This window comes from Malaclemys terrapin, chromosome 6 (genome assembly GCF_027887155.1).
Source record: "Malaclemys terrapin pileata isolate rMalTer1 chromosome 6, rMalTer1.hap1, whole genome shotgun sequence".
NCBI classification, from domain to species: Eukaryota; Metazoa; Chordata; order Testudines; family Emydidae; genus Malaclemys; species Malaclemys terrapin.
The window spans coordinates 11,887,174-11,905,804 of record NC_071510.1 but is presented as its reverse complement, the minus strand read 5'-3'; the positions used below and the strand labels follow the sequence as shown (position 1 = coordinate 11,905,804).

The 18,631-nt window shown below is 48.3% G+C and overlaps 1 protein-coding gene across 2 annotated transcripts in view; it reads right to left on the bottom strand.

Moving 5' to 3' along the window:
* Nucleotides 1–16,920, bottom strand: part of SHB (SH2 domain containing adaptor protein B) — a 162,347-nt gene extending 145,427 nt beyond the window's left edge. For both annotated transcript variants that reach the window (XM_054032522.1, XM_054032521.1), the window contains exon 1: nucleotides 16,271–16,920. In XM_054032522.1, coding sequence (XP_053888497.1) covers nucleotides 16,271–16,831 — 561 coding nt within the window. In that variant the 5' untranslated portion in view covers nucleotides 16,832–16,920. The remainder of the gene's footprint in view (nucleotides 1–16,270) is intronic.
* Nucleotides 16,921–18,631: the final 1,711 nt, after the last annotated feature.

The following is an 18,631-nucleotide window of genomic DNA, read 5'->3' as shown; positions in this document are numbered from 1 at the left end:
ACTAGCAATCACGTGCAGTTGCGTGGCAGTTTCCCAGCGTAGGAGCAAAGGTTTGCTAGGGAATAAGACTAGACCACCTACCTCATTTTCACCGGTGAGCCAAGAAAGCATTTGTACAGAGCTCTCCTAAAGTGAAGTGGCGGCACCTAGTCCCCTGCGCAACTTTGCCTCTGGCAACATCTTAACGAGCGAACTGTCTCTTACAGATTCATTTCCAACTCCCACCCTTAAAGAAGTCAAGTAAGGACACTTCACTGTACTGTTCAGCCACAGCAGCTCAGAGCTTAGCTCGCTGTTCTGGCTTAGTGGGAAGGCGCCTCTAAGACTCCCTGGTTTGACTCTTCACCCCGAAACCCACTCCTGCACCCTAACAGGCACGGGCGGCGGGGATCGTAGCCTGGGGGAGGCTGTAGCTCCCCAAACAGCCTGGCATGGGCCCACACTCCATCCCCAGACCCCCTCCTGCAGTTCCTGGAGCTCTGCCCTGGCAGGGACTGGCCGGGCCTGGGCCTGGCCTCCTGCAGGGACTCAGGGTGGCTGGCGCTGGGGCTGCGGGCCATGGGCTAGTCTCCCCCCAACGGCCAGGTCACCGGACGTCCATGCTAACGGGATTTCTTTCCACTGTGCTGGGCCAGATGGGACTCTCTGGAGCCCTGGAACCAGTCATTTTAGTTCTTGGGGAGCTGGGGGTGGGAAGTCACCACACGGCCTCTTCCCGTGCTGCTCCAGGGCCATCACGCACACCTTCATTTCTTAATTGCTCATGGTGTCCCTAGCCTCTGTTTGTCAGAAGCTGGGAATGGATCACTTGATTCCTTGTTCTGTTCATTCCCTCTGGGGCACCTGGCACTGGCCACCGTCGGAAGACAGGATACTGGGCTAGATGGACCTTTGGTCTGACCCAGTAGGGCCGTTCTTAGGTTCTTATGGATGGACCAGTGGTCAGGGCACTAGCCTAGACTTAGAAGACCTGGGTCCAAGTTCACAGACATACCATGTCACCCTGGGCAAGTCGCTTGGCCTCTATGCCTCAGGTCCCAGCTGTCCAATGTAGCTATCGGCCCGGCCCTGCCCCTAGGGTGCTGCGAGGAGAAATACAGTAAAGATCGCGAGGCTCCGTGACACTGCAGTGAAGGGGGGCAGATGAGTACCAGAGATAAACAGATCTCTTTCTGAAGCAGAGTTCTGCAGGCCCAGGGCCAATCTCTGAAACTTTCATCTTCTTCACGGAGAAGGATCTGTCCAAGGCTGAAGAATCAGTCTCAGTTATTCCAACTTCACGTACTTTTTAAAGCCATTTCCTTTGGCAGTTCCAGGGGAGAAGGGATTAGAAAGGCCCGCAAGGTTCCGCTCCCTTGTTTTCTTTGTTACTACGGAGAACTCACTAAACCTAGCGTTTCATACATAGCTGCCAGCTGCCGCAAATCCCCACAGAGGAGATTTAGGATTTAAACTGCCTGCAAAGTGACTGTTTCTTAGAGATCTGCCGCAGGAGATCTCTGGCTCAGCTCCAGCTCGTCTGCCCAGCGTCAGCCATAGCCAAGTCCCTCCTTTGCAGCGGGGCTTGGAAAGGAGATAGGAGCACAGAGGGGTGTTGGCAAACTTTCACTTACCATCCCTCCTCCCCGTATCCGATCTCCGGTTGCTCCCAATGGCACAGAGATTTACTGGATAGCCACAAGGGGTGAAAGCAATGTCAGCACACCGAGGTGACCCCAGCACACAGCATGCTAGAGCAAGGCAAGCAGACCCCGTTTTCACCATGCTTCTCCCCTTGACTCAGAGATTCTTGTTCAAAGGGCAGTGCTTTCAAAAAGCAAGCATTGATTTCCCACCGCTGCACATTGCACCGGGCGTCTCAGAGCAGAGGAGGGCAGAACTTCATCTGGAATTTCTTTCCTATAGCTGTAGAAAGCAGAGACCGGCTAGTTAACAAAAGTACATGCTTGGGGGCGGGAGTTGCATTCCTTTAAACTGCTCTCTGAACACTGTTGTGCCAGGATCAATTGAGATGCTTTGCAAAAGAAGTTACATTTTCACCTACAGCCATACACACTGTGGGCTGTGATCTTGTCAGATCTCACAAGCTTGGCAAGGTCAGGCCTGTTTGGTCCTCAGATCAGAGAATTGCTGCATTAGTGTTGTAAGTTCACTCGCGAGCGCTCTTCCTGCCAAGCGAGAATTACACACCAGTGCCTCCAGCATGACTGGGCTGGGTTAGGCTCTCGGTTATTGGTAGTACTGTATTTTTAATGAGAATCAGAGCTTAGTTTCTGTCTATACAATGTCTTAATACATCATGGCACTTCTTGCAAGAGCAAGCAGTTACCTATTTTGAACCCAAATAACATATTGTGTCCACATACATTCTCCCTTCACTTTTCCCCCATCAGAAACTCTGTCGTGGTGCTGTGAGCTGTTATACACCAGACATTGGAGGTGATGGAATACAGCAAGGGGCAACATGACCCCTATGTATGTAGTTAGTGACATGCTTTGCATCCTTTAGATTAGAGCAGATGTGGGCAAAATGAGGCCCGTGGGACCGTCCTGCCCAGCCCCTGAGCTGGGGGAGGTTAGATGGGGGTGGAGGTTCTGGGAGGGGATGGATAGGCGTAGGAGTCCCGGGGGGCCTGTCAGGGGGCAGGGGTGTGGATGGGGTCAGGGCAGTCAGGGGACAGGGAGCTGGGGGGCATTTGGATGGGTTGGAGGATCTGAAGGGGGCAGTCAGAGGTGGGAAGTGGGAGGGGGCCAGGCTGTTTGGGGAGGCAAGGCCTTCCCTACCTGGCCCTCCATGCAGTTTTGAAACTCCAATGTGGCCCTCAGGCCAAAAAGTTTGCCCACCCCTGGATTAGAGGCACCATATGAAAAGGCAAGTGACTAAAGTCACCCTGAAGAAATTTAAGAGTGCAAGTGAATGCAACTTGGCGACACAAGCAAAATCCATCTGAAACCAAGAGGTCTCAGAGCTGAAAAAGTGTGTTGTCACCAACCAGATGTTGCACTTCACAGTAGCTGTAGCAAAGTGACAATGGGTTACTGTTGCTTCTGACAACAAATATTCAGAAAAACCCAAGAGTGACTCACAATTGCAATTTAAAAAGGAATTAAGATGAAAATCCACAAAAACCATTTGAAGCACTCGCAGCCCAAACTGTGGCTCTTGGCAATTTAATTGTTGGGTAATAGTGGCTTGTTGGCTTTCCAACTCAAATTTAAAGGGCTATTCTAAAAACTGCTGTCAGCAAGCTCCCCGTTGTGGAGGCTAAACCACTGGCTACAGTTTTCATCATTACTGAATTCCTTCGAGGACTCTTTCAGAATGTGGCTCTGTTAGACGTAGAAGGAAAGAAAGAAAAGCCAGTCAGTAACAAGGCCAAATTGATTTTGCTCCAAACCTATCTCTGAAGCCTGCTTAGGGCATAAGACACATATTGAGCATTTAACAGAGTCAGAGGCTGATGAAAACATAAGAGACTGAATAGCTTAGGCCCAGAACGCTGCATATTAAGCACGTTGATTTCAATCATGATTTAAAGCACTAGTCAGGAAGACTCGTTTTAATCATGGATTTCTACATAAAAGTGCATTCTTGTTGGTTGTTATAACCTTAATACACCTCTACCCCCAATATAACGCTGTCCTTGGGAGCCAAAAAAATCTTGCTGTGTTATAGGTGAAACCACGTTGTATTGAACTTGCTTTGATCCACTGGAGTGCGCAGCCCCGCCCCCCCGGAGCACTGCTTTACCGTGGTATATCCGAATTTATGTTGTATTGGGTCGCGCTATATCAGGGTAGAGGTGTACATATTCTTCACAACTCAGAGATAGATGAAACCCAAACTGGGTCTCTTTTATGGCCTGCTGCCATTATAGGTTTTCCCTTCTAGGGAGAGAATGGTATGGTGGATCTCAAATCAATGAAGGCTACACTCAGAAAGATCTCAAGACTTCTGGAATATGCTGCTCAAACTGTTTCAGTTGTTTCTACTGCCTGTCCTTTCCTTCTCACATTTATCTCCAGACCTTTTCTCCTTGTCCAGATCTAGTCCGCCTCCAACAATTTCTATTCACTGAATTTTTTGAAACTTTGCACTTTTATAGAGAGGTAAGGGATTGACTGTGTACACAAAATTGCAGAGGGACAATAGGGTTGAGGTCCGTTATTTCCCACCTCTATATGTTTATTTATTTATGAACATTTTTGCTGTTAACAAATGTTATTTCTGGAGACACAAATCCAGTTTGAGAACTGCAAAACTAAGCATCTCTGATGCTATCTTCTAGACTGAGCATTGAGTGCCATTGGGTAGATAGAAAGATTAACCTAAATCTATACCGAAGCACCTGGAACCCCATAAGATTGGGTTCCTAATCCATGAACTATTGGAAGTCATTTACAAAACTTTTCTTAAATATTACATGAATATATTGTCTCATACTACAGAATTAGAATTTATAATACCTATTCCATGATGAGATCTCTTTGAGCTATAATGTATGTTAATTAAAACTACCTTTAGATAGGTTTTTTCCTCAAAAAGCATTTTATCAAAAAGATTAGATTTTTTTTATTTAAAAAAAAAAACTCATTGAGTTTTATCCACCCTGATATTAAGACAGCATTAATGTATCTACAAGTAGAACTGCAGTCACATAAGGATTATAGGATTGCTGTCCGGGAAGAAGCACCAGGAATGAAAATGGGGTAGATTTTCGGCTTTCCTCCCCAACCTCAAACAATGCTTTCACCTGCACCCATCAGCCTGAGAGTGCAGAATTTCAGCAGGATTTACCCATTATCACTGTAGCACATGCCTTTGCATACATCCTTTAGTCCTAAAAGGATGGATACTACTTAGGCACAAATCAATCCGATAGTGAACAAAAGGTGCTGAAGTACGTCAGAGTGACAAACTGAGCGGCAGGTAGCAATAAGGAGCTATTTGTTCTGTGCAGTCAGAATCTGCTCGTTAACCCATCGCTAGCTAATGAATTTCAGCAGTGCTACCCAACAGACAGATTCCAGGGCACAGCAAATGTTGTGTGGAGGAGAATGAATGAGGATATAAAGAAATGTGAAATTACAGAGCACGCTTATCTGGGCCAGTAAGTTTGGTTCCTTAATGCTAGGTAAGTAGGCAGACAGGGTGTGGTGGGGTGGGTAGGAGGAAGAGCGCATTACTGGCCTTTCCTTGTGACAATTCCCTGGGAAGGAGAGTCACTAGAAAAGGGCCTCATCCTCCCTAACTGAACTAACTTCGTTATCTCTAGACTGATTCTTGCCTGCATATTTATACCTGCCTCTGGAAATTTCCACTACATTCATCTGACGAAGTGGGTATTCACCCACGAAAGCTTATGCCCCAATTCGTCCGTTTGTCTATAAGGTGCCACCGGACTCTGTTGCTTTTTAAGGATAGAAGTTTATCATTAGCTGGGATATTCAGAGCCAGCCCCCACCCCCCACCCGACGTCGGAGCTGAGAAACTCGATGCCACACTTCGAGAGTTTGGGAAGAATTCTAGACCCATCTACGGCTGTAGAGGCAGGACTACAGGCTGCTGCGTTCTCCCTACCAGCCCAATACTCTGCTAAGCCACCGCTGAGATCCCCGGTCAGAGAGAGGGGCAGCTGAATACCCTGATACACAGGGGTGAGGTACGTTTAGAGACATCCAAACCATTATCAAATAAATCAGTTAAAACAATAACTAGGACAGGCGACACACACATTCACTATGCGATAGGGACAAGCCAGTACAGCTTCCAGGGGCAAAGTGAGCCTCTCTGACCCATATCAATGGAGGGAGGTCCTCAGCGCGAAGGATCCAGGAGACCGACCCAGCAGATAGTTAGGAGCACCACACATCTACTCTTGACTGAACAGGATCATCCCAAGAGCGCTGAAAGACTTACACCCTGCTCCTGAAGTTCGGCATTTGTGGGGAAACCTTACTGCCGTACAGGGGGAGCAGTCTGGCAGCAGGAATAGGAGAGAGACAGTCACCTACAGTACCCTTATTACAACGGCTAGCATCCACAGGCAAGACACTCACACCAGACTATTAAGAGAGAATCACACTAAAGGGGCTAGTCACAGACCGCTTTGCAGTACGTAAGATGGCATTAAAAACCTTGGGTCAAGCAATCTCCAGCAAGACGTACGCTCTGTGAGCACAAGTCTAAATGATCTCCTCCAAGGGCCCACAACGTCACCATTCAGATTGCAACCAGACCACCACCATATGACCCAGCATTCCCTCTCTGCCCCCATCGCAGTCTTTAAACTCGTGGCGCAGAAATGGTTTTGGGCTGCTTCGTGAACGGGAGAGGTGAGACTCCTTTTCATTTGTGACAAAACGGGACCCATGAAAGACAAAGCACTGCCTCTCCGTTTGGAGATGGGACACGGTCACATTCCCTGCAAACACACCCACACCAAAAGGCCCTTTTCTCCTCCACAAGCTGCAGCTGTGACTTACTGGTTGTTCTGAATCCGTCAGACATAGCTTAGGGCACAAACAAGGCTCCACCAATGCTGTCCGGCCTGGGTCGCTGTCTATGTGGTTGAAGCCCATAACTTTTCCCTAAGTACTGTTCGGTGGAGGGATTATTTTGGTCGGCCCCTTATCCGTGTTCTTCCAGCTGCCCAACGGCATGCCTGCCATAGCAGATGCTTTGGCCTCATTCTTAACGCCTGTCCCAGTTATTTCCATCTTCTTTTCTGCATAACTTTGGAGAGAAGTAGTTAAATGCTAACAAATCTCCGTATCTGTTACAAATTCATTCCATTTAATAGCTAGCATTTTACAAAGCCGTTTGCTTTGTAAAATCAACACTCCAGCCAACTCCTCAGCCAGTTCTTTTAAAGTTCTTGGATGCAAGTTATCTGTACTTGCTCATTTAAAACTATTTAAGTTTCGTAGCGGCTGTTTAACATCCTCCTGACACACTACTAAAATGGACAGAGTTATCAGGTTGCAGATGGTCAGTTCACCCAATCTTGTGTAAGCTGGGCAATGCAGTTGCCACTTTGCCAATTCAGGACATTATTCCCTTCCAGATACACCTCTTCCCCGATAGAACGCTGTCCTCTGGAGCCAAAAAAATCTTACCGCATTTTAGGTGAAACTGCATTATATCAAACTTGCTTTGATCCACCCCCCCAGAGCACTGCTTTACTGCATTATATCCGAATTCGTGTTATATTGGGTGGCGTTATAACGGGGTAGAGGTGTATTCCCATTGGCTTGCACTTTACTGCCAAAGTACATGAAGATTCTCCTCTACTGTTCCTTTGCCTTCTCAAGTAAAGGTTGAATGGGGCGTTGCTGGGGTTCTCATTAGGTATGTTTTTTCATAATTAACCCCATTGTTTCTGTGATGCGGCATGCACAGAAAGTACTCACAGGCTTGAGGGAATGGTTCAACCTAGACACTGGTGCCCAATTAGAATATAGTCTCACCTCTCCTGTTTGACGTCGCCACTGACTTCATCATGAGAAAAAGCACAGCTAGATACAACACAGGAATTGTACGGCTCAACAAGAGTGCACTAGAAGATCTAGATTTTGCTCGCCACATAGCTCTAAGCGACAACTCAACCAACTGCGGTTGAATCAAGTTTAATTTTTCTAAGTTTTTCTGTAACACTTATCACTGCTCTATCGGAGCACATCATAAACATTAATACATTACGCTCACCACCTAAGGTCTGCTGTGTACTACAGACCATAGGCGCCAACTTCTCCTGGCACCAGGGGGTGCTCCCACCCCCCCGCCTCCGCCCTGCCCTGATTCCACGCCTACCCCGCCCTCCTCCCCTAACCGCGCTGCATTCCCGCTCCTTTCCTCTCCCTCCCACAGCTTGTTTCGCGGCAGCAAGCCTGGGAGGAGAAGCGGGGACGCAGCGTGCTCAGGGGAGGAGGCGGAGCTGAGCTGGGGAGGGGGAGGGAGGGCAGGGATCTTGGCTGCAGAGCACCCACCAACTTTTCCCCATGGGTGCTCCAGCCCCAGAGCACCCACGGAGTCGGCACTTATGCCGCAGACCTATGTCAGTACAACAACATCACTCAGCAGTGCAAAAAATCCACATCCCTGAGCAATGTAGTTATAGCAACCTAGCCCCCCCGCATAGACAGTGCTATGTCGGGGGGAGAGCTTCTCCCATCCACACAGCTACCGCCTCTCAGGGAGGGGGATTAACGATGCCAATGGGAGAGCTCTCCTGTCGGTGTAGAGCATCTTCATTAAAACGCTACAGCAGTACAGCTGCGCCAATGCAGCATTTTAAATGTAGACGTGCCCTAAGTAGCGAACAAAAAATAGAATCACCCTTGTTATTGGGGTTTAGGAGCTTAGCCGGTGTCTAAGTGCCAGAGAAGGGTGGACACACCTAGGTTCAGCTCAGGATTTGACAGAAAAAAGCATCACCTTCAGAACATAAACTTGACCTTACAAGAACACTTCAGTGGTGCCCAAAAAGCACTCAGGAGAAGTTGGTCCTCTTCCCAATCTAACCCTGACTTCTTCTGACCTCTCTGCAGCTCTGTTCCCAGCCTGGAAAAAGAGAGACAATATTTCCATACCACACAGGCTGTTGGGAGATGCTCAGATACTGCGGTGATGAAATGTGCAATGCTCAAGCCACAAACTTTCCAGTTTCACCCTTCACTGCTAAGGAAACTGCTTCAGACCCAACAGCTGTTCTGGTTGTAAAACAGCAGTCAGGAGACTGTCAAAAGTTATTTCCAGAAGAAATAGCTTTACGATGAGCCAGAGCGCGAGTGCGCTTGATCAAAGGAACTGAGCAACTGGCTTTCAGGTCAGGCTCACAGATGGGAAAGTCACCATTTCTAGAGACAAAATAGGTGCAGACAGTGTAGTATGTCGAGGCCCCAGAGACAGAGAAGGGCCTGAACGTCTCTCTAACGCTACCCTCTGAGTGAAGGAGCAATGCTTATAGACTAGATAAATAAGAATCTACACCCCTTCCTGGAAGGAAAGAGTTGCAGCCATATATAGGCTACATAGCGAGAAGTGGGGACTCCAGCAGACACTGAGCCAGAATGAGGGACCGGAAAGAGGAAAAGCTGCGTGATGTGAAATAATCTATTCTTACAATTAGGGTGGGGGAAGGAAATCAGTGTCACAAGACATCAAATACAAACAGTTAAAAGTAATTAAAAGGCCTGATGGTCAAGGACACTGAAGATGCACTATCGATGGCATTTATTACTCTAACTTTTGCCACTGAAAGAAGGTTCTCAAGTAATTCATTTGATTCTCAGGTTACAGGTCCCCTCAATTATTTGTGGAAGAGAGTTTGCTCATGTGCGCAGGGCTATATTGAAGATATTCGACTGGAAAGTTTCCATGAGTAGTGAATGCTTACAACATGGTATTTCGTAATCGGAGAAAAACGGAGGATGCTGGAATACTGAAGGAAAACGGATGCATACCACCCTATAAATTCTCCTCTTCCTTTCCTATGCTAGCCTCCCCTGACGACTGTCCACTAGCCTTACCCTCTTGGCTGTAATCTGGACAGATCTCACAAGCCAAGCAGTCAGGGTGGGCCAATGCTTTGAGGGGAGATCTCAGAGGACTAGCTGGGTGATGGTTATTTCGTGGGTGGGATTTTACTGAGTTCGCACTGAACAGGGGTTCCATGAGGGTCCAGCGGGCAGTCTGTCAATAGCAAGGTATAGTATAACTCCTCAACATCACATCCTATGGCATGACACTTCTTTCCCAGGGAAAGTTCAAGGCAGATACTTATATTCTGCCTATCGATAGCCCCTTACCGTTCTAAATGGAGATACTTCTCACTTGGACTGTTGTAGGATTGCTAACCAATGTTAGACAGTTGCTGTACTTGACCTGCCACTAGAATAATCACACCTCTGTGTGTACACAGGCTCAAACAAGTGTTGCAATTCAACATTTGTGAAGTACTTACAGATCTTCAGATAAGAGCCACTGTAGAAGAACATACTAGTATTTTGCCCTTAAAAATCTAAATGCCTCTTCTGCACAGCAATCTTACAAGGTTCAAGCCTGTTTAAATGCTAGTATCAATCACAACACTTCATCACCATGTACATTAGATGCATTTTGGTTGTTTTAATTGCTTACATGCAATGAGTCCACAAAAGACAGATTGATACTTTACACAGCAAGGAAGAAACAGGAAATATTTAAAAATGTGTTAAAGAAATCTCAATTAAAAAAAAAATAGCACCGCTCTGATCAGGAATGTTATATTAGTATCACTAGTTTCAGATTAAAGGCTCAGACAGAATTAGCCCCATATTGCTTAGAATATATGAAACTGTCCTGGTCAAAACAACAAAACCGTCTCGCACATAACTTTTAGGCTGGGTGTATGGTGCTCCTTAGAACTACATCCCACAGAAATAAAAGGTTTTTCTTCATGTTGCAAAGTGGCGTTGGCCACATGCAAACAAACAGAGAGACGTATCTTCCTCAAAACTTGGGCGAGAATGCAGCCAACTGTGCCAGCGAGGCGCTCGCCTTCAGATACAGAACCCTACCTCCCAGCAGCTGCCATGTGGCGTTTGTGCGCCCCTCCCTCATTTCTGCTCTGCCCCCTCAGACTAAGAGTATTTATTATGCCATCAAATACACCCATTTCTTTGGCAGCACATCTCGCACCTGCTATGTGTCACCGCATTCCATGCCTAACGCAGAGGAGACTGTGCAGGAAGTTATTTGTTACGAAACGAGAACAGTGATTAAAACAAACTTTTTCCACAGTCTGAAACCTGAGATGATCTTAAGGAGGAAAACTACTCAGACCTTTAAAGGAAGAGGGGCACTTTTGGCTTAGTCACTTTAAACAATCCGTACTAGACGTTTCATTCATGCAACCCAACATACGCTTTTAACAAAAGCCCACCTTAAATATAAGCAGACATTCTGGGCCCGATTCTCTCGCGCATGGTACCTTGCACTGACATTCACACCTGTGGAAGAAGGTGAAGGGGGCAGTGTGTGCAAGATCCCACCGGGGGAGGATGCTGCTGTCATGCTTCATCCCCATTTTGCACACATCTACCCCAACACAGAAAGTGCAAGACGGAGATGAATCAGGCCCTCTCAATTCCACCTCAAAGAGTTCTACCATGGCAACTACCGCTTTGAGCAAAAAAGCCAAGTACATACACTAAAGTCTTTGGGCCTAGTTTTGTCCTGAAATACCCAGATGGAATTCCCACAGAAGTAACTAGATGTGGGAGACTCTGGAACATGCAGGTTTGCAGAACCACAATGTATTGACTAGATATTTTAAAAGTTGATTCCCACTGTTTCACTTACATGATGTTTTTCCTTGTAGGACTCTCTTTCCCCAAATTCACCAGCTTTGATTCTTCAGGTACCTCCGAGTCGCAGGTTATTGTCGGTCACAACATCAAACATGCACACGCAGCTTTGACAGGCAGTGAGGGATCAGCTTGATTTTGTGTTAACTAAATCATGTCAGATATTCCTGCAGGAACTAATTTTTTGACTGCATCAGCACCTAATGAATTTGCTTTTAAAAGCTTTATGTAGGGCAGGAGTCTCAAAAAGAAAAAAGAAAAAAAAAAGAAAAAACCCACCACCATTTCCAAAAGTTACAGCCACAGCCTAGTAACTGTCTGAGGTGCCTAAGTACCACTCCATCTGCAGCGCAGTTCTGGAGTGCAAGACAGCCACGGACCAGTTACGAAGCAAACAAGGTGCTTCACAGCACAAGAGGCTCCAGTTGACACAACAGGATTTAGGTTTCACTTTTGCCCAACCGTTGCTCTGGGCCAGATCAGCGGGTTTTCCATTGGTTTAAACATATTTCACAAGGCTCACGAACAGGCCATCACACAGTAAGCTTTGCCACATGCTGTCAGGGCCGGGACTCCACAACGGCATTGGGTTCCTGAGCTGCGTTTACATTCATTTAAAAAGTTCCGTTCTATACCCACTGCACAGCTCAATTACTGACGTCTAATGAATTCGACAGTTTAACACACGAGCAGATTTATGACATTTCGTGTTACCGTTAACGCAGAAAGCGTTAAGTAAAGCCATATGTTTTCACCTAATGCAGAGTGCCCCTTTTTCTTGGTTATCTGGGACTATTGCAAGTTTGTTGGGGCAGAGAATCACATCTCCTGAGTGTTTGTACTCAGTGCTTAGCAAATTATTTGTATTACAGTAGCGCTTGGGGCCCTGATCTTGGCTGAGGCCTCTATGTGCTAGGCGCTGTACACACACAACGAGAGGCAGTTCCTGCCCCAAAGAGCTGACAATCTAAACAGAGAAAACAGTGGCCCAGAGAGGTGAACTGACTGGCCCACCTTCCCACAACAGAGCAATGCCAGAGCTGGGAAAAGAACCTCGGTTCCCTGACTCCCATAGCCCACTGAGTAGACCACACTGTCACCCATGGGGCCCCAGCACCGACTGGGGTCTTTGGACACTGAAATATAAATATTATTAAAGTCAACCAATACCTACGAGAATCTTGTGCTGAACTTAAGGTTCTAAAGAGTATTTCATAGAAAGAGTGATTCCCTGTCCTTTGGACCAACTTTCCAGGCCCTTCCGCTGCTTGTCAGAGTAATGGAAAAGCCAGAGAGTTCTCATTTCCACAACTGAGAGGAAGCAAATAATTCAGCTGGAAAGTTATGTCGTTCCTCTTTGTTCTATAGCTGAGAAAGTCAGTGTTCAGGAAATTAACGCCTCCTACGAAAGTTAACAGAAATATCATCTGATGTTACCAAACAGGAAAGCTTCATTGTTTGGGTTGAGTCCTCAGTCTATAGCTGGATTCCTTGGAACACTGAAAAGTCAGTAATGACCTCCAAATCCTATTATATGGAATATTAGCCTGGTACCATGCATGTGGAAATATAATCTAAGTATGCACTTAGCACAGTCAGAGAAGTCAGACAACTTATATCTGGTACTTCCCCCCTCGCCCCCCGTGAGACCAGGTACATTAATGTTCATGACTGAGATGAGCCATCACAGCAGGAAACAAGACTAACATGAGCTCAGGCAAAAATAATCAAATATATATGCCTTTCACACTACAGCCGTGGTCTGGTTCCAGTTTTGTTCTTCAAAATGCTAAGAGTTTGTGTTCTCTCTCACTTATATCAATCAGAAAAGTGATAACTGAGATTTGGGAAGTCACTTTTGGCATTATACTACTTTAAGAGCCTTCAACTGCTTATCCAAACTATTTTTAAACAATTGTTGGGTTTGTTTTGTTTAACTTAGCATGTAGCCTCAGAACAAGTATATAATTGAAAAGAGCAGTTCCCTGAGTTGTTCCAATCTAATGGGTAAATACTGTACATGTTTTATAACAGGCTGCCATGGTTGCAGATTTAGAAGCTGCTATTTAAAAAAAAAAAATGCTCCAGTAGGGTTTAAAATTGAGTAAAATGATTTTGCTTGTGACTGTCATGTGATTTTTAGAAATTCATGCCCAATGAGCAACTATTATGCATTGTATATGCCCTACTAGGCAGGTACTTTCTAAATATACAAGCCCCAAAGGAGGAGATGCCGGAGGCATGCCACTTTCAAATACAGATCTCAAGCCATGCGGCCTATGGAGAAGTGAAACAAGAATTAATATTTTAACTTTAAATCACTCACTTCCTTGAAAAGAAGTGTTTCCAGTCAGTGACTACATATGACTGACTGACAATACAATAAATATCTTGGAGTTTTAATCTTATTTTATCCTGACAACTTAATTTATTTGGAATTAGGTTAGGACAGAATATAATTTATTCATTTAAATCACAATGGAAATGTGTTACCATTCAATTCAACCATGTTATATGCCTAAACATGCACACACTTATCAATTTAAATTGATAATATCCAGCAAATATTGAGATTATATGAACCTCCTGTTACATTAATCTCTCCCGTACACTCCAGAGTACACTGCCGTTGAATTGAGAACTAGTCACTACTACGCTCAGGGAAAACTAGACTATGGTTATCAGGATAATAAAAGCGGGGATACCAGCTTCACTTTTAAATGATTAATACTACTTCCCTGTACAAAGGCCGCCATGATTTCTCCATAGATGGTCTAGTGTTTGCAGTATTTGGTACATACCTGTAGAGCAGTGGTTCCTAAACCGGGGTTTGTGAACCCTGGAGATTCTTGGGGAAAAAATTCACTCATGGCAGACAGAGCTGTCCCTAGGAACCCCAGACAGCACTGGGCCAGCAGCCCAGAGCCCCTGGACTTCCAAGAGCTAAGCAGATCAAAGCAACCATATCTATCACACTGAGGAGATTTAAACTTCAAAACTCTTTATAAGAAATGGAAAGGGAGGTGGATATATTTTGCTGTTTTTAAAATTAAATAGGCAGCTAGTATTGTTTTTAAAATTATTATCAAGAACAAGTTTAAGCTTTGTTGTAACGTGTGGTGTTTGCCTGGACTGCTCAAGACCTGAATGCTTGTGTAGGAGGAACTCTGAGTTGGCTTCTTAAATCCCTTCATGCTGTTTCACATCTGATACTCCTTGATGAAACATAGGAGCCTTGTCTTATAACAGGCTTATTCAAAGCGATACAAGCTACGAAAGTGAGATCTTGGAAGAGTGTTGCGGTTTTCATAATGTAATAAAAATACTGTAATGATAATAAATAGCGTGTAATAAGCATGTCATAAAAACTTCCAAGATCACTGCTTTTATTATTTTATACTCGGGTAAAGAACAAAATCCCTGGAAATATTCACTTTTAGGAGGGGGGCCGCAAGACTTGACATTTTAGTGAAAGGGGTTCACAGGTTGTTAATGTTTGGGAACCACTGCTGTAGAGAAATACTACTCGAAGAAAGCAATATATTTACAGTTGAGCCTCAAGCACTGAAATCTCTTTCAGTATTGTGCCTTCTATTGCACAAACCACCAATAGATATGGCGTAATCAATGGGACTTTACTCAACCTTAATCTCTGCTTCACCTTTGCCACTGAACTTCCCCTCCCATTCATTTACAGGCATTTCTATGGTGCTCATCACCATAGTATCCAGTGTCTATTTACATTTCAACATAAGTGACTAAAAGCAACCCTTCCATAATGTTCATATCAGTCAGTGACAAACATATGGAGCTAACTTCACGTGCTGAATCACATCTGGTCAGGTATTCTTATATTCTAGAACCACCACCAGAAGTAAGCAGTGACCAGCAAAATAATTCAGTTGTATGGAAGAGAATCCCTATATTCTTAATATATATTTAAAGGCTTTCCAAACATTGGGCATAAGTTTCCATTAAATAGTCTCTATAGCAATCTCACTACCATTTGCCTTACTCTTCAAATCAACTTTTGTAATTTGTTCAGTATGACTGCCTACAGACAGTGTACATGCAAAAGGAGGATGGTGATGTATACGGCTTTCCCTATGAACAGCTGTCAAAAAGTTATGTAGTAAGCACCCATAACTTAAATCACAGAATTATTTCCACAGAGCATCTCCAGGAAAAATGCAAATGATTGAAGCCAAGAAATCTCCCGATTCTAGCACATAAATCACTTTTCATATCTGAAGACAAAATAATGAGATGGATTGAAAAATCAGGCAAAGTAGGTCACAGCGAAACCTGCAAAAAGCTTCACTTGCTTTCTGATGTTTGATGCATAGGTGACATAAAATCACAGACAGCAATAGAACAGATGGTGATGTATCTTCAGCACTACTAGCAACCTTGCTAACACCTCCAGCTCTGAGTGCCAGCATCAAGGGGCTGGCGTTAAACTCCTTTGAATACTCTGGTTATTGTAGTGCCTGACCCACCTCTCTCTCCCTTTACTGACCTGGACACCTCTCCTTTCTCTCTTTCTTCCCCCCTCTGACACATGATGGCATCAGATCTTGCTCTTTGATTTGGTCAGAGAAAGCAGTTGAGTCACCGTCACCACGCGGCAAGTCGGAGCCTAGCGGTGCCCAGGCCTCTGACCAAGAGACAACCTGCCCCCCAGCTGATGGTCTCCCCTCAAGCGCTTCGCACCCTGCGTCTCAAAGATTCCCCGCGGGCGTGTGCAGAACTAGTGCCACTTCAGCTCCCGCAGACCGAGCAGCTGGGTGCCCGCTGTACTGCCCAAAACCAGGGTCGCAGCCCTGCCAAGCCTCGAGCTTGGGGGCCGCTTGCCTGTCTGCCCCGAGACCCAGCACGTCCCACGGCAACCCCAGTGCCCCATGCCCGGCGGCGCTCTCACCTTCTCCGGCTTGGCGGAAGGGACGCCGCTCTCCAGCGGCTCCGGACACTTGCCCACCTTCTTGCCGGCGCCGCCGGGCGGGCTCCAGGTGATGGCCGGGGCGGCGGCGCCCTTGCAGCCCCCCGCGCCCTCGCAGCCGCTGTCGATCTTGATGAGCCGGTGCTTGGGGGAGAGGTAGCGGCCGTCGGGCGGGGTGGGCGGCCGGCGCTCGCTCTGGCTGCGGAAGAGGTGCGGCGAGCCGGCGGCCGAGGGGGGCTTGGCGGCCGGCTCCTCGGGCGCGCAGGGCTCCGGGCGGCACAGGGCGCGCAGCTTGCGCAGGGACGAGCCGGGCCCGCTGTAGGGGTCCTCGAAGTCGCGCTCCTTCTGGGCGCGGTAGGCGCGCAGCAGCTCGCCGGGGTCGTCGCACAGGTGGCGGGGCGCCAGGCGGGGCGAGGTGTGGCGGTGCGCGGCCAGCAGCTCGGCCCCGGGGCGCCGGTCCCGGTAGTCGGGCCGCGGCGGCTGCGGGGGACTCTTGGCCTTGTTGTTGCCCAGGCTGAAGTACTTGGTCAGCCACTTGGCCATGGTCCGGCGCTAGGGCGCAGCGCCCATGGGGAGGGCGCACGGGGGGCCGGGCCGGGGCGCTGCCCGGCGCTCAGGGGCGCTGCCCACCGCCGCGCCCGGCCCGCGGCAGCCCCTGCCCCGCCATGGGGCCGCCCGGCCGCGGGCTCCGACCGCCTCCTGCCCCGCGCGCAACTTTCCCGGCGCCGGGGGCTCCCCGCGGGCACCGCCGCGCCGCGCCCCGCGCCGCTTCTCCCGGCACCCGCTGCAGACTCCGGGCAGCGAGCGAGCGTCCTGCTCCGCTCCGGCTGCTGCCCCGCTGCCAGCCACCCCACGCCCCCAGCCCGAGCCCGGCTCTGCTGCGCCGCGCTCCCCGCCCGGCCTGACCTCAGCACGCACCGGGGAGGCGGGGACGCGGCTGTTCCGAGACTCCCCCGCCCCCGGCAAGGGGGCCCCTGCCTATCCCGGGCCGGGGGAGGGGCCGGCCCAGGTGCCGGGGAGGCGGGGAACTTGCTCCGTGCCCCGGCTCGGCTCGGGGCCCGGGGACTAGCTGCGCCTCCTGCCCCAGCCGCTCAGCCTCCCCCGGGCTCCGCTCGCCGAGGCTGGGCGCTCCGGTGGAGAGATGGGTCCCGTCCCGGTGCTTCCCACTGGGGAACCGCTGTCACTGCTCTGATCTAGCCCGCACGCCGCGCACCTAGCCGAGCCCATGGACAATGCGCCCGACTGCCGCAGGGAGGGCTGGCTCCCGGCTTCAACACGTGTCCCAGCCGCTCTGACACGCACCACTGAAAGCGTGTCCGGCTTACACGTACCCGGCGCTTTCAGTACAATTCGGGTGGGTCTGTAGGGCTAAGGTCACCCAGGCGCCAGGAGACCCACTTTCCTACACTCCACGGACCCTCCCTGGCCTTTCCTCCCAGTGAGTGTGCGGAGAAGGACCCGAGGGATCCGCTCCGGGCAGTGCCGCGGGGAGCTTTTTATTTATGGAGCTGTGATTGTGCCAGACTGCGCTAAATGTGAAGGCAGACCCAGACCTGCCCCCATGCACTCGCAGGCCAAACTCGGACACAAGCAAACAATTTGGGCACGAAACATGGGCTGGTGAAGCCGAATGGTTTGTTTCTAGATCATCTGCCCCGCCGGGTTTTATTTCCGGGTTTTTTAGGGGTGCGAAGAATTGATAGATTAACACTGGGGTAAACACGCCCAAGCGCTGAGGAAGAGGAATTGTTTCGGGGCTCCCAGGGTGGAGGAATGGGATGAAAACCAGGAAAACTGAGATGGGGACAGTGAGATCTATGGACTAGATCTCCCGAGGGAAACAGTAGGAGCCACATTAAGTTGGGACGTTTAAAGCAAGAGTGGGAAAGGTTCTTCAAAGTGTGCTGCGGTGTGAAATCTTGCCGTGGACGGATGAGCCTCTTCCGTCCCTCTAGCAGCCTGTGATTGTATTACTCTGACACTTCAGCCATGCGGTGTTCAGCCTGGCCACTGGGCGGGAGTAGACGGCACATTCGGCTCTGCAGGCCCTGTACTGGCAGACCCAGTTGTACTGTTCCTTTCAGGCCCTGTAAGAATTGTACTGATTGTAGATTTGTTTTAAAATGAGAGTCTGTCTTTGGGAGGCATATTTCTAGGGGTGTCTTTTAACTGGGCCCCGGGCAGTCTGCTGCTTTTTAAAGATCTGTCCTCACCAAGAAATGGCAGACAGACAATGTCAACAGAATGTGTTCGCAACGCCCTCTTGGGGCAGAGCGGGATTTGGAAACAGTCCCTAAAATCTTTAAGGTCATTGTAGGAGAGGCAACCTCACAGGCCGAAAAG